The 12445-nt window shown below is 49.4% G+C and overlaps 1 protein-coding gene across 1 annotated transcript in view; it reads right to left on the bottom strand.

The window, feature by feature from the left end:
• The window catches only part of LOC147109109 (cation channel sperm-associated auxiliary subunit beta-like), a 556551-nt gene that overhangs the window by 284991 nt on the left and 259115 nt on the right, over nt 1-12445 (bottom strand). Inside the window, exon 16 of the mRNA XM_086002719.1 lies at nt 5178-5329. Within this exon, the coding sequence (XP_085858845.1) occupies nt 5178-5329 (152 nt within the window). The remainder of the gene's footprint in view (nt 1-5177; nt 5330-12445) is intronic.

Genomic DNA, 12445 nt, shown 5'->3' with positions numbered 1-12445 from the left:
CTACTGGTGTGAATTCATGAACTAATTTCTCTTATCTGGAAGGAGGAGAGCATGCCAGGGGATCTCAGAGACACCGTAATTGTGGCCATCTTCAAGAAAGGTGACAAGTCCGATTGTGGTAATTACAAAGGAGTTTCCCTGCTATCTGCCACAGGGAAAGTCATCGCAAGAATCCTCCTCAATCGCCTTCTCCCAGTGGCCTAAGAGCTCCTCCCAGAGCCGCAATGCAGATTCCACCCACTAAGAGGCACAATGGACATGATCTTCACCGCACGTCAATTACAAGTGAAATGTTGGGAACAGCACCAACCACTGTACATGGCCTTCTTTGATCTCACAAAGGCCTTCGACACTGTCAACCGTTTGTCACTATCCTCCGCCTGCTTCACGACGCCATGCAAGCCGTGATCCTGACCAACGGTTCCACCACAGACCCAATTCACGTACGAACCAGGGTCAAGCAAGGCTGCCACACAGTGCTGCCCCCCCGATTATCAAAATCCACGACAAGGCCTTGGACAACGTGGACCACTTTCCATACCTGTCAACAAGGGCAGACGTCAACGACGAAGTCCAACACCGCCTTCCGTGTGCCAGTGCAGCCTTCGGTCGCCTGAGGAAGAGAGTGTTTGAAGACCAGGACCTCAAACCCGGCACTAAGCTCATGGTCTACAGGGCAGCAGTGATACCTGCCCTGCTGTATGCCTCAGAGACATGGACCATGTACAGCAGGCACCTCAAAGCACTGGAGAGGTACCACCAAGGCTGCCTCCGCAAGATCTTGCAAATCCATTGGCAGGATAGGCGCACCAACGTCAGTGTTCTTGCTCAGGCCAACATCCCCAGCATCGAAGCTCTGACCACGCTCAATCAGCTCCGATGGACGGGTCACATTGTCCACATGCCCGATACGAGATTCCCAAAACAAGCGCTCTACTCGGAGCTCCGGCACGGCAAGAGAGCCCCAGGTGGGCAGAGGAAACGCTTCAAGGACACCCTCAAAGCCTCCTTGAAAAAGCGTAACATCCCCACCGACACCTGGGAATCCCTGGCCCAAGACCGCACAAAGTGGAGGAGAAGCATCCGGGAAGGCGCCGAACACCTCGAGTCTCTTTGCCGGGAGCAAGCGGAAGCCAAGCGCAGGCAGCGCAAGGAGCGCACGTCAACACAAGCACCCCACCCACCCGCCCCTTCAACCACCGTCTGTCCCGCCTGTGACAGAGACTGTAAGTCCCGCATTGGGCTAATCAGTCACCTGCGAGCTCATTTTTAATGTGGAAGCAAGTCATCCTCGGTTCCGAGGGACTGCCTAAGAAGAAGACTTACAACCACCTCAGGCCCTCCTACAACAACCTTCAACTCTCATCTGTCCACTGCCCCTTTAAACAGGTGAGCTGATGTCGAATCATCCGTGATGTCAACAGACCTGTTCCATTTAATTGGCCGGGAAACCCGCATGACTCAGTCAAGTGATCTAGTTATGTTAAACAAACAGTGGAGAGTGCGCTGATGGAACATTCGTGATGGCGACCCATTACATGACCCCCCCCCCCCCCGCCCCCCGCACCCAAATCCACTCACAGGTAAAAATTCAGCCCAATGTATCTGTGTGGTTTTCTGTTAAAGGTGGATTCAGGTCTATGAACCCCACTCTTAACACCTCATGTGGGAGGTGTGAAAGTCATAAATAATTCTTACAAGCCGATGCACAGATGGATTTTGGAGTAGTTTGGTGAATTGTATGAGATAATTAGAAGTAGAAATGGAATCAGGAAGTACAAAAGCTGTGCCCTGTTTTAATGAGGCATCCCTTGACGAACAGCTGGTTACAGTAAGGGTAAGAAAGGAGGTCCTATTCCCCAGTAATGGGAAAAAAAATCTGCAGCCATAACGAAGAAGGTGTGACTGGAGGTGGCTGAAGAGGTGAGCAGTAGGAATTTTGTGCTGAGAACATGGATCCAGTACAGGAAGTGTTTTAATTGACCTAACTAGGTCAGGAAAGGTGAATCCAGTTGCAGCTTCACCTACAAGCTGTAGTGCAACCCCACCCCCTCATTCTGTCAAATGTCCTCCATCATATTACTCTTCACACCTACTTAAGTTTCAGCAGCATCCCTCGTTCTGTTTAAATGCACTTCCTCACATCCCCCTTCCTCCATCCACCACTACCACTCACCTCAATCCTTATGAAATGTCATCCCACCTTAGCTCACCCAATTCTCAAAACACATCCTCAAATTCATGCCAATGCATCGCCATCAGGTCCAGCAGGCAGCAGGTCTTCTTCTAGGAGGCTGCAGATGTCTGCGACTGCCTGACGTGTCAATCTCAGCCTTCGGAAGTACTGCTCTACCGAGAGGTCAAGGATGTTGAGCCTCTGTCTGTAGAGCCTATTAGGTGGGTCGTGCTTCCTGCGACTTCGACCTCTGTTGCTCCCCTCTCTGTTGGCCACATGCAGCTTCCTCCACAGCACGCCCTTGCTGCTGATGATCCTTATTGTCTCCCTCGTCCGAAGTCCAATCAAAAGCAGCCATGGCGCCACCCATCCTGATATTCTCTTTGTGAGCACCACAAACTGTACAAATAAGTCTCTCAAAAGTACTCTCACCAAACAGTTCATTTGAGGGAACTGAGAAAGCAGCAGTGAGCACTGAGCCTTAATGGTTAAAAATTATTGGCCTAGAAATTGGGTTGGTAGCGCCGGCGCTGATCGCCTAAAGAGACCTAGAATTGGGGCGAAGCGCTATGTTGGGGCGGACGCTATGAAGATAGCGCCAACTCAGATATTGACTATACATTTAGTGCCTGCACTAAGTGTTTGCGCGCGCCCGCGAGCGCAAGCAGCTCATGACGTCATTTCAGTGTGCAACGCCTTTTAGGAGTGCCTGAGCGCATATTGGGTGGCGCCCGGAGCCTTAGCGCCCAGCGCTATTAGTGACAGTTCGAGGGAGGGCTAACAGGCCCTTCTCGGAGTATGGGGGCACTATTTAAAGGGGACAGCTCTACTGCAGAATCTTCTGCCACTTGGCCTGCTCATTGCGATCGCTGCTACAGAGAGTTGGCGAGCTAATGTAGAGCGGAGTTCTGGGATTTGAGCTTTACAGTACTTGGTACCTTCAACCCTGTCCGAAGCACTTGCACCACTACACCTAAAAGCCTTTTGACCAACTGGCATCGGAATGGGAGCTTGTTTGGAGGGCGACGGACCTCATCTGCACTCTGTGCAGCAGTCATGACGACCTGCCTTGCCCTGCGGGGAGACGGTGGCCGAACTTGCCTATCCCCCCTGCGTTCCTCCATGCCGCTTGGTCCGGCAACTGGTTCATCCTCAGAGCCACCCCCCCTCCCCTCCAGGGGACTACTATCCCCAGTCTGCAGATGTCTCCGCTCCCCGGATTCTGCAACGGCTGGTCCGGATTCCTCCTGGTCCTCGCCTCCGGTGGCACTGGCACTGGCAGCTTCAGCGCGTTGAGCCCGAGTTGGTGCTGCTTCATCTGAAAGTGGGAGGTGGAAGAGTGGCTTTAGCAAAAGGACAGGTTTGCTGAAAGGCATGCCAGATTGCGGCAAGGCTCTGACATGGCTGCACACTGAGGATGCATGCTGGCAGGGGGACCAAGTGGAAGGCAACAGGTGGAAAAGGTGAGAGTCTTACCCTCACTGTCGGTAATAGGGTCGGCAGATGCAGTGGTCACTGGACCAGACAGACGTCCTCCAAGTATCTGGTGCACTCTCTCTTCCAGATCCGTGAGAGTGACCACTTGTGCAGGTCCGCCACCGGTTCGACGCTGCTCCTTTCTAATCTGTGCCATCTTGGACTGCAGGGGAAAGAAGGGGAGGTTCTGTTACATGAGGCCTTGAGACCTCATCGCATGCCCCCCATGGTGCAAGAGCCCTTACATGAGGCCTTGAGACATCTGTCCATGTGTGTGGCCAGAAAGGGCCATGGGTGCATACTGACAGATGGCCATTGGCACATCATTGCAGCAGGGTGCCCGAAGTCAGCTGCAGATGGAGGGAAGCACAAGTTTGGTAAACCATCACTCACCCTAACGATCCGTGTGAGGTCATTGAATTTCTTCCTGCACTGAACAGGGGTCCTGGTCGCCATGCTGCTGGAATTCACCCTCACAGCAACCTCCCTCCAAGATCGTCGATAAGCCTTCTGATTTGGCCTCTTGCCATTATCCGGATACAGGACCTCTCGACGGTGTTCAACTGCAGCCACCAAGTGGTCCAGAGCCTCAGTGCTGAAGCGCTCTGCTCTCTGCCTAGCCTTCTCCATAATGCACAAGTTTCTAACGCCAGACAAGGGCGAGCGCCGAATCTGAGGCCTACAGGGCGTTGGGTGTTTAAGCTCAGTCTGGCTGACCCGCCCCTTTAAGAGACGGCCGGCGCCTGTAGGTCTCGTGCTTTCCCGTAATTGAGTTCACCTGCGCTGCGCCCGTCCGCGTCGATATTGAGTAGCGCCTGACCTTTTGCGCCTTAACAGCACCGTGCAACGGCTGGTTTAGCGCCTCAATCCCCTTTGGGGGCGATGCAACCCAATATCGCGCCAGGCGGCGATAAGTTTCGTCTGGCTATAAACTTTGCGCATCGCCAGTTCTAATGCCTCAAGCGGGGCTATACCCAATTTCTAGGCCATTGACTTTTAACCATTCCCATGAAGTGCCACTCAATCTCGCCTCCACTGCACTGATGAATTTCCCAAACCCCGGGAAACCTGTGCAGTTTCAAATTTCAAATCACTGCCAAAATCTCATGAAAGGTGCTGCATTTAAATATTATAATGACAGACCTGCCTCTCCAGAGCGGGTTACTCAAACGCCCCAAAACCCGCCACTGTAAAAATAGAAACATGGGCATGTGCAGCGGGTAAGGGTTGGGTTTCACGAATTTGATGATTTAACCCCACCCTTGACCCTTTCCCGCCTGTCGTTGGTGGTAGTGAGGGATGGGGTTGGTGGTGGTTAGTATCGATCCCGTAGTCTCTGTTCCCAGACATAAAACCCCAGTAGAATTATAATTGCAATGCAGGTTAGGTAGGAATGAGACAAAGGCACTAGCCACTCAAATTCAAAGTTTGTGCTTGCCCGATTCACCATAATATGTCTCTAGAAGGATCTTTATGGATATAATTACATGCTTTGTGTACTGTAGTATATAAACATTTTAATTACCTCATAAGTAACAGTTTTCCAACGTGAGAAGCAGACAACATAGGTTTAGAGCCCTGTTCATTTTCAATCCAGGAAATGTGTTCAAAAAATATTGCCTTTCCTCTGGTGAGAAACTGTAGTGCAAGAGGTCTAGCAAAGCCTGCATTGTCACGCTAGAAAGTAAAATAAAAGTAAATGACCAAATACTTGAGAATCAATTTCAAAAATGTGCATTTCCATGAAAATTTACTCTGTTTGAAAACAATCAGTTAGTTGGAAGATTGAGGGCATAAAGTGAAACTGACATTGTCTGACTCAATCATCTAAAATTGCACCTTTTGCTGTTTAATCATGAAACTATATTAATAGTTGGGGAGTCTAGGACTAGGGGGCATAGTCTAAAAATTAGTGCCAGACCTTTCAGGAGTGAGGTTAGGAATCACTTCTACATGCAAAGGATGATAGAAGTCTGGAATTCTATTCTGCAAACAGCAATTGATGCTAGGTCAATTGTTAATTTTAAGTAGGAGATTGATAGATTTTTGTTAACCAAAGGTACCAAGGGATATGGGGCAAAGGATATATAGACTTATGTCACAGAATAGCCATGATCTCATTGAATGGCAGAACAGGCTCAAGGGGCTAATTGGCCTACTTCTGTTCCTGTGTTCCAAATAGCCAATCATGGACTGGCCTATTGTCCACACTCGCTATCTGATTTTAGGCAGAGGCATTTTTCAAAACATTACAGCATAATAGTAACAATTCAAAGGTTTATAGGAGATCAAGTTGTACTGTCCCAACTATCATCGAGTCTAAACCCTTAAGGGGAAAAATTTGTCCCCTTAGCGCCACCCGTTAGCACCAGTAAATGGCGCTAATGTGGCATTGAGACCAGTACCGACAGGACAAGGCGAATCCAGCATTGCATGCCAAATCAGGACCCCCCCCCCCCCCCCCACATAGTGCTGCCAGTAACAGCTATTGCCGGGGACCTTAACGCCAGGGAGATTGTGACATCAGTGAGTGTGCAATTCTCACTGAATGCCCGATTTCCCAAATTGCTTTCAGCTACTTACCTCATCACCCGGAGTAAACACCGACAGGAAGAGCTGGCATGCAGCACCAGGAAGCCGGGATCATTAGTAATCACTTGCACCTGTCAGGTTAGTGCAGTTTCAGTGGCTTTTTGTTAGTTTCAGCTACTGCAAGTTTCATTGAGTAAGTTCAAGGTTCTTTTTTATCAGGAGTCTTGTGGCAAGTTCAAAGTAGTTACATTTATTCTTCAAAGATTCAAACTTGCTAAGATTAATGGGAGCTGTACTGGCATGCCACCTCGCCCTCCAGGATCTATGGCGGAAGGAGAGTAAGCAGCAAGAAAGACGGGGACATGTGCACAGAGGGAGGAGGATGAGGACAAGGAGGAAGCAGATGAGGAGGAAAAGATGAGGAGGAAGAAGACAAGGAACAGGAAGGAGAGAGGAGGCAGCCGGACAATCGGACAATTCATGATTGAAATGAGCCGGTGGCATAAAAGTTGAGAGCCACTGTTATCTTCACTGCCACCGACAGAGACGTCCTGCTCCTCAGTTGAGGCTGCAGATTTAGCTGAAGCAGGTGGCAGAGCTCAGTGACCACCTCCTTGCTGAAGCGCAGCCTTCGCAAACACTGCTCCTCAGACATATTAATGTAGGAGAACTGTTGGCAAAATACCCTGGGAGGGTAAGGTCTCCTGTACAGAGGCCTGTTGGCCCTCCTCCATCTGGCCATGATTGCCACTCTCTCTCTGCATCTCTGTGCCCTCTGAATGTGATGGAGAGGGACGACGCCCCCATCCATTGCAGCCCCCATAGTATCTAGGCAATCAAAGTTATGAAGGTCAAAAACCAAAGTACCTGCAAAGATATGGTCAGAAGCCAAAACTACCTCAGACAGCGTTGACTCAATGCAGAAGTCTCTCTTTCTCTCTTTGTCTCTCTCAAAATCGCTCTCTCTCTCTCTCAGAATGAGTTGTGCAAAAATGGCTACCACACAAAAGCCAGGAAGAGGCCCCCTTGATATAGCGCCCCCCCAGCCCCACAGCAACTGGGAAGCGTTCCAGTCTACCTGTCCTTGGTTGTGCCAGGCAGAAAGGAGGGGGGCGCCACTCAATTTCCGATAACAGTGGCTCTCAACTTTTATGCCACCGGCTCATTTCAATCAGCTACTGGGGACTTCATCAATATCTCCCAGTTCGCGGTGCATTGCTGCATCCGTCAGGTCACAAATGCCCTCTTTAAAAGAAGACGAGAGTACATCTCTTTCCCCATGACCCCGGACAAGCAGCAAGAATGCGCAATGGGCTTTGCGATGATAGCAGGCTTCCCCATGGTGCAGGGCGCCATTGACTGCATGCATGTGGCTTTGCGTGCGCCGCATGAGAATGCCAAGGATTTCCGCAACCGAAAGGGCTTCCATTCCTTAAACGTTCAGTTGGTCTGTGACCACAGACAGCTGATACTCGCTGTCAATGCCCACTTTCCTGGCAGTAGCCACGACGCCTTCATCCTGCGCCAGACTTCTGTGGCAGACCTTTTCCAGGCACCGCATCACCCAGGTGGTTGGCTTCTCGGGGACAAGGGATATCCTCTGTGCACCTGGCTGATGACACCACTCCGGAGCAGCAGAGAGCAGCGAGGAGGAGCCCGGCTTAAAAACCGGCGGCAGTTGCGAGGCCCGACCACTCGGAGCAGCAGAGAGCAGCGAGGAGGAGCCCGGCTTAAAAACCGGCGGCAGTTGCGAGGCCCGACCACTCGGAGCAGCAGAGAGCAGCGAGGAGGAGCCCGGCTTAAAAACCGGCGGCAGTTGCGAGGCCCGACCACTCGGAGCAGCAGGGAGCAGCGAGGAGGAGCCCGGCTTAAAAACCGGCGGCAGTTGCGAGGCGTACCAAATCAACAGCAGAGGAGAGGGGTAAATAGTAATCAGTGTGTGACGTCACCAGGGAGCAGCTGGTGCAGTCGGGAGAGCAGGAGGCCAGTAACTCTTATATAGGTGGAGCTGTTGCTAAACCCGAAACACTACAGTGTAGTGTCTCCCACCCTTCCACCTCCTCTAACCTTTTAGGGGTTAGGGGAAGTTGAAAAGGTAGGTTCAATTTATTTTATTTCAGGAGCCTAACCTAGGTGGAAAAGGTTCCAGGACAGGAGGCGGCAGTGAAAATACAACACCAGAAAACAGGTAGGTGACTGGTTGGTGAGTACTTTCACAAACTTATTCTAAGTAGAATTCAATAATTAAGCTAAATCGTAGTAAATAAAAGGGTATTGTAAGGGTTAAGTCATGGAAGGGCAGCTCGGACCCGTGTCATGCTCCTCCTGTGCCATGTGGGAAATCAGGGACACTGTCCCTGACAACTATGTGTGCAGGAAGTGTGTCCAGCTGCAGCTCCTAGCGGACCGCATGGCGGCGCTGGAGCTGCGAATGGACTCACTCTGGAGCATACGCGATGCTGAGGATGTTGTGGATAGCACATTCAGTGAGTTGGTCACACCGCAGGTAAAGGCTAGCTCAGACAGTAAATGGGTGACCAAAAGGCAGGGTAAAGGCAGGAAGGTAGTGCAGGAGTCACCTGCGGTCATCTCCCTCCAAAACAGGTTTACCGTTTTGGGTACTGTTGGGGGAGATGACTTATCAGGGGAAGGCACCAGCAGCCAGGTTCAGGGCACCATGACTGGCTCTGCTGCACAGAAGGGCGGGAAAAAGAGGGATAGGGCTATAGTGATAGGGGATTCAATTGTAAGGGGGATAGATAGGAGTTTCTGTGGCCGAGACCGAGACTCCAAGATGGTATGTTGCCTCCCTGGTGCAAGGGTCAAGGATGTCTCGGAGCGGGTGCAGAGCATTCTGAAGGGGGAGGGGGATCAGCCAGTTGTCGTGGTACATGTAGGTACCAACGATGTAGGTAAAAAGAGGGAGGAGGTCCTACAAGCTGAATTTAGGGAGTTAGGAGCTAAATTGAAAAGTAGGACCTCAAAGGTAGTAATCTCTGGATTGCTACCAGTGCCACGAGCTAATAAGTTTAGAGAGAGTAAGATAGATAAGCTAAATACGTGGCTTGAGCAGTGGTGCAAGGGAGAGGGATTTAAATTCTTGAGGCATTGGAACCAGTTCTTGGGGAGGAGTGACCTGTACCAAGGGGACGGTCTACACCTGAACTGTGAGGGAGCCGATGTCCTCGGGGTAATATTTTCTAGGGCGGTTCGGGAGGATTTAAACTAATTTGGCAGGGGGATGGGAACCTAGGTAGTGGAAAAGAGGGAAGTCATATGAAGTCAGAAATAGATGGTAGAAAGGTGAGAAGCAATAAGCAAAGGAGAGAAACACAAAGGGCCAAACTAATTCATAATGAGAGTGTGAAAAAAGCAAGCCTGAAGGCTTTGTATCTTAATGCTAGAAGCATTAGGAACAAGGTGGATGGATTAGTTGTGGAAATAGAGGTAAACAAGTATGATTTGATTGGGATTACAGAAACGTGGCTGCAGGGTGGGCAAGGCTGGGAACTTAACATCCAGGGATATACAATATTTAGGAAGGATCGGCAAAAAGGTAGGGGAGGTGGGGTAGCATTGCTGGTAAAGGAGGGGATTAATGCAATGGAAAGGAAGGATATTAACTCGGATGAAACGGAATCTGTATGGGTAGAAATGAGAAATAGCAAGGGGAGGAAAACGTTAGTGGGTGTGATATATAGGCCTCCAAATAGTAATATGGAGGTGAGGGAAGGCATAAAAAGGGAAATTAGAGAAGCGTGCGATAAGAGCACAGCTGTCATCATGGGTGACTTTAATTTACATATTGATTGGACTACCCAAATTAGTAAAAATTCTGAGGAGGAGGAATTCCTGGAATGTTTTCGGGACGGTTATCTGGACCAATATGTCGAGGAGCCGACTCGAGATCAGGCCATTTTAGACTGGGTATTGTGCAATGAGAAGGGACTTATCAGCAATCTTCTTGTACGAGGCCCCTTGGGTCAGAGCGATCATAATATGATCGAGCTCTCAGTCGAGATGGAGAGTGAGGAAATTGAATCAGAGACTAAGGTCCAGAACTTAAATAAAGGGAATTACGAGGGTATGAGACGGGAATTGGGTAAGATTGATTGGGTGGTGTTTCTGGGAGGATTGACAGTGGAGAGACAATGGCAAGCATTCAAAGATAGAATGGAAGAATTCCAGAACATGTTTATACCGGTTTGGCATAAAACTAAACCTAAAAAGGTGACTCAACCGTGGATAACGAGGGAAATTAGGGACAGCATAAAATCAAAAAAAAGGGCATATCAACTGGCAAAAAAAAGCACCAGACCGGAAGATTGGGGGCAGTACAGGGTACAGCAAAAGAGGACAAAGGGATTAATCAGGAAGGGGAAAATAGAATACGAAAGTAAACTTGCAGCAAACATAAAGACAGACTGCAAAAGCTTTTATCGGTATATCAGAAGGAAAAGACTGGTAAAATCCCAAGTCGGTCCCTTGCAGTCCGATTCGGGAGAATATATAATGGAGAATAAGGAAATGGCAGACCAATTAAACTCATACTTTGGTTCTGTATTCACAAAGGAGGACACAAATAACCTCCCAGGAATATCGGCAAACATAGGGACTAATGAGAGGGAGGAGCTGACAGAAATTAGTATCTCTAGGGATATGGTGTTGGGTAAGTTGAGGGGACTGAAGGCCGACAAATCCCCGGGGCCTGATAAACTACATCCTAGGGTACTTAAGGAGGTGGCCCTGGAGATAGCAGATGCTCTAAGGATCATCTTCCGGAACTCCATTGACTCGGGAACAGTACCCGTGGATTGGAGGGTAGCTAATGTTACCCCAATATTTAAAAAGGGGGGTAGAGAGAAAGCAGGGAATTATAGACCAGTAAGCCTTACATCGGTTGTGGGCAAAATGCTAGAGTCCATCATTAAGGATAAAATAGCGGAGCACTTGACAAATGGGGAAAGGATCGGACAGAGTCAACATGGATTTACAAAGGGTAAATCGTGTTTGACTAATCTGCTGGAATTTTTTGAGGAAGTAACTGGTAAAATAGATGGGGGAGAGCCAGTGGATGTGGTGTACCTTGACTTCCAGAAAGCCTTCGATAAGGTTCCACACAAAAGATTATCATGCAAAATTAAGGCTCATGGAATTGGGGGCAAAGTATTAACGTGGATAGAGAACTGGCTGGCGGATAGAAAACAGAGAGTTGGAATAAACGGCTCGTTTTCGGAGTGGCAGGCAGTGACCAGCGGGGTGCCGCAAGGATCTGTCCTGGGACCCCAGCTGTTCACAATATATATAAATGATCTGGATCAGGGAATTGGATGCAATATTTCCAAATTCGCGGACGACACTAAACTAGGAGGAGGGGTGGGCTCTGATGAGGATGTCAGGAGGCTACAGTGCGATTTGGACAGGTTGGGGGAATGGGCGGATACGTGGCAGATGCACTATAATGTGGATAAATGCGAGGTTATCCACTTTGGGGGTAAAAACAGGAGGGTAGATTATTATCTAAATGGCAATAGATTGGGAGATGGGGAAGTGCAGAGGGACCTGGGTGTTCTTGTGCACCAGTCACTGAAGGAGAGCATGCAGGTGCAACAGGCGATTAAGAAGGCAAATGGTATGTTGGCCTTCATATCAAGGGGGTTCGAGTATAGGAATAGGGATACCTTACTACAGCTGTACAAGGTGCTGGTGAGACCGCATCTGGAGTATTGTGTACAGTTTTGGTCGCCCCATCAGCGGAAGGATGTTCTTGCCATGGAAAGAGTGCAACGGCGATTCACCAGGCTGATACCTGGAATGGCGGGAATGACCTACGAAGAGAGATTAAATAGTTTGGGCTTGTACTCACTGGAGTTTAGAAGATTGAGAGGGGATCTCATCGAAACATATAAAATTATGGCAGGCCTGGACAGGCTGAATTCAGAGAGAATGTTTCCAATGGCCGGGGAGCACAGAACCAGGGGCCACAGTCTAAAAATAGCGGGCAAATCATTTAAAACAGAGATGAGGAAGAATTTCTTCACTCAAAGAGTGGTGAGCCTGTGGAATTCCCTGCCACAGAGGGCTGTGAAGGCTAATTCAATAAATATTTTCAAGAGAGAATTGGATATATTTCTGAAGGCTAAGGGGATTAAGGGTTACGGAGAAAAGGCGGGGACGGGGTACTGAACTGGTAAGATCAGCTATGATCTCAGACGAAGATCAGCCATGATCTCATTGAATGGCGGAGCAGGCTCGAAGGGC

Source organism: Somniosus microcephalus, chromosome 12, assembly GCF_052327205.1.
Source record: "Somniosus microcephalus isolate GS21.2 chromosome 12, FLI_Smic_1.0, whole genome shotgun sequence".
In the NCBI taxonomy this organism is placed as follows: domain Eukaryota; kingdom Metazoa; phylum Chordata; class Chondrichthyes; order Squaliformes; family Somniosidae; genus Somniosus; species Somniosus microcephalus.
Note: the sequence above shows the minus strand (reverse complement) of the source record. Positions and strands in the feature narration are given on the sequence as shown.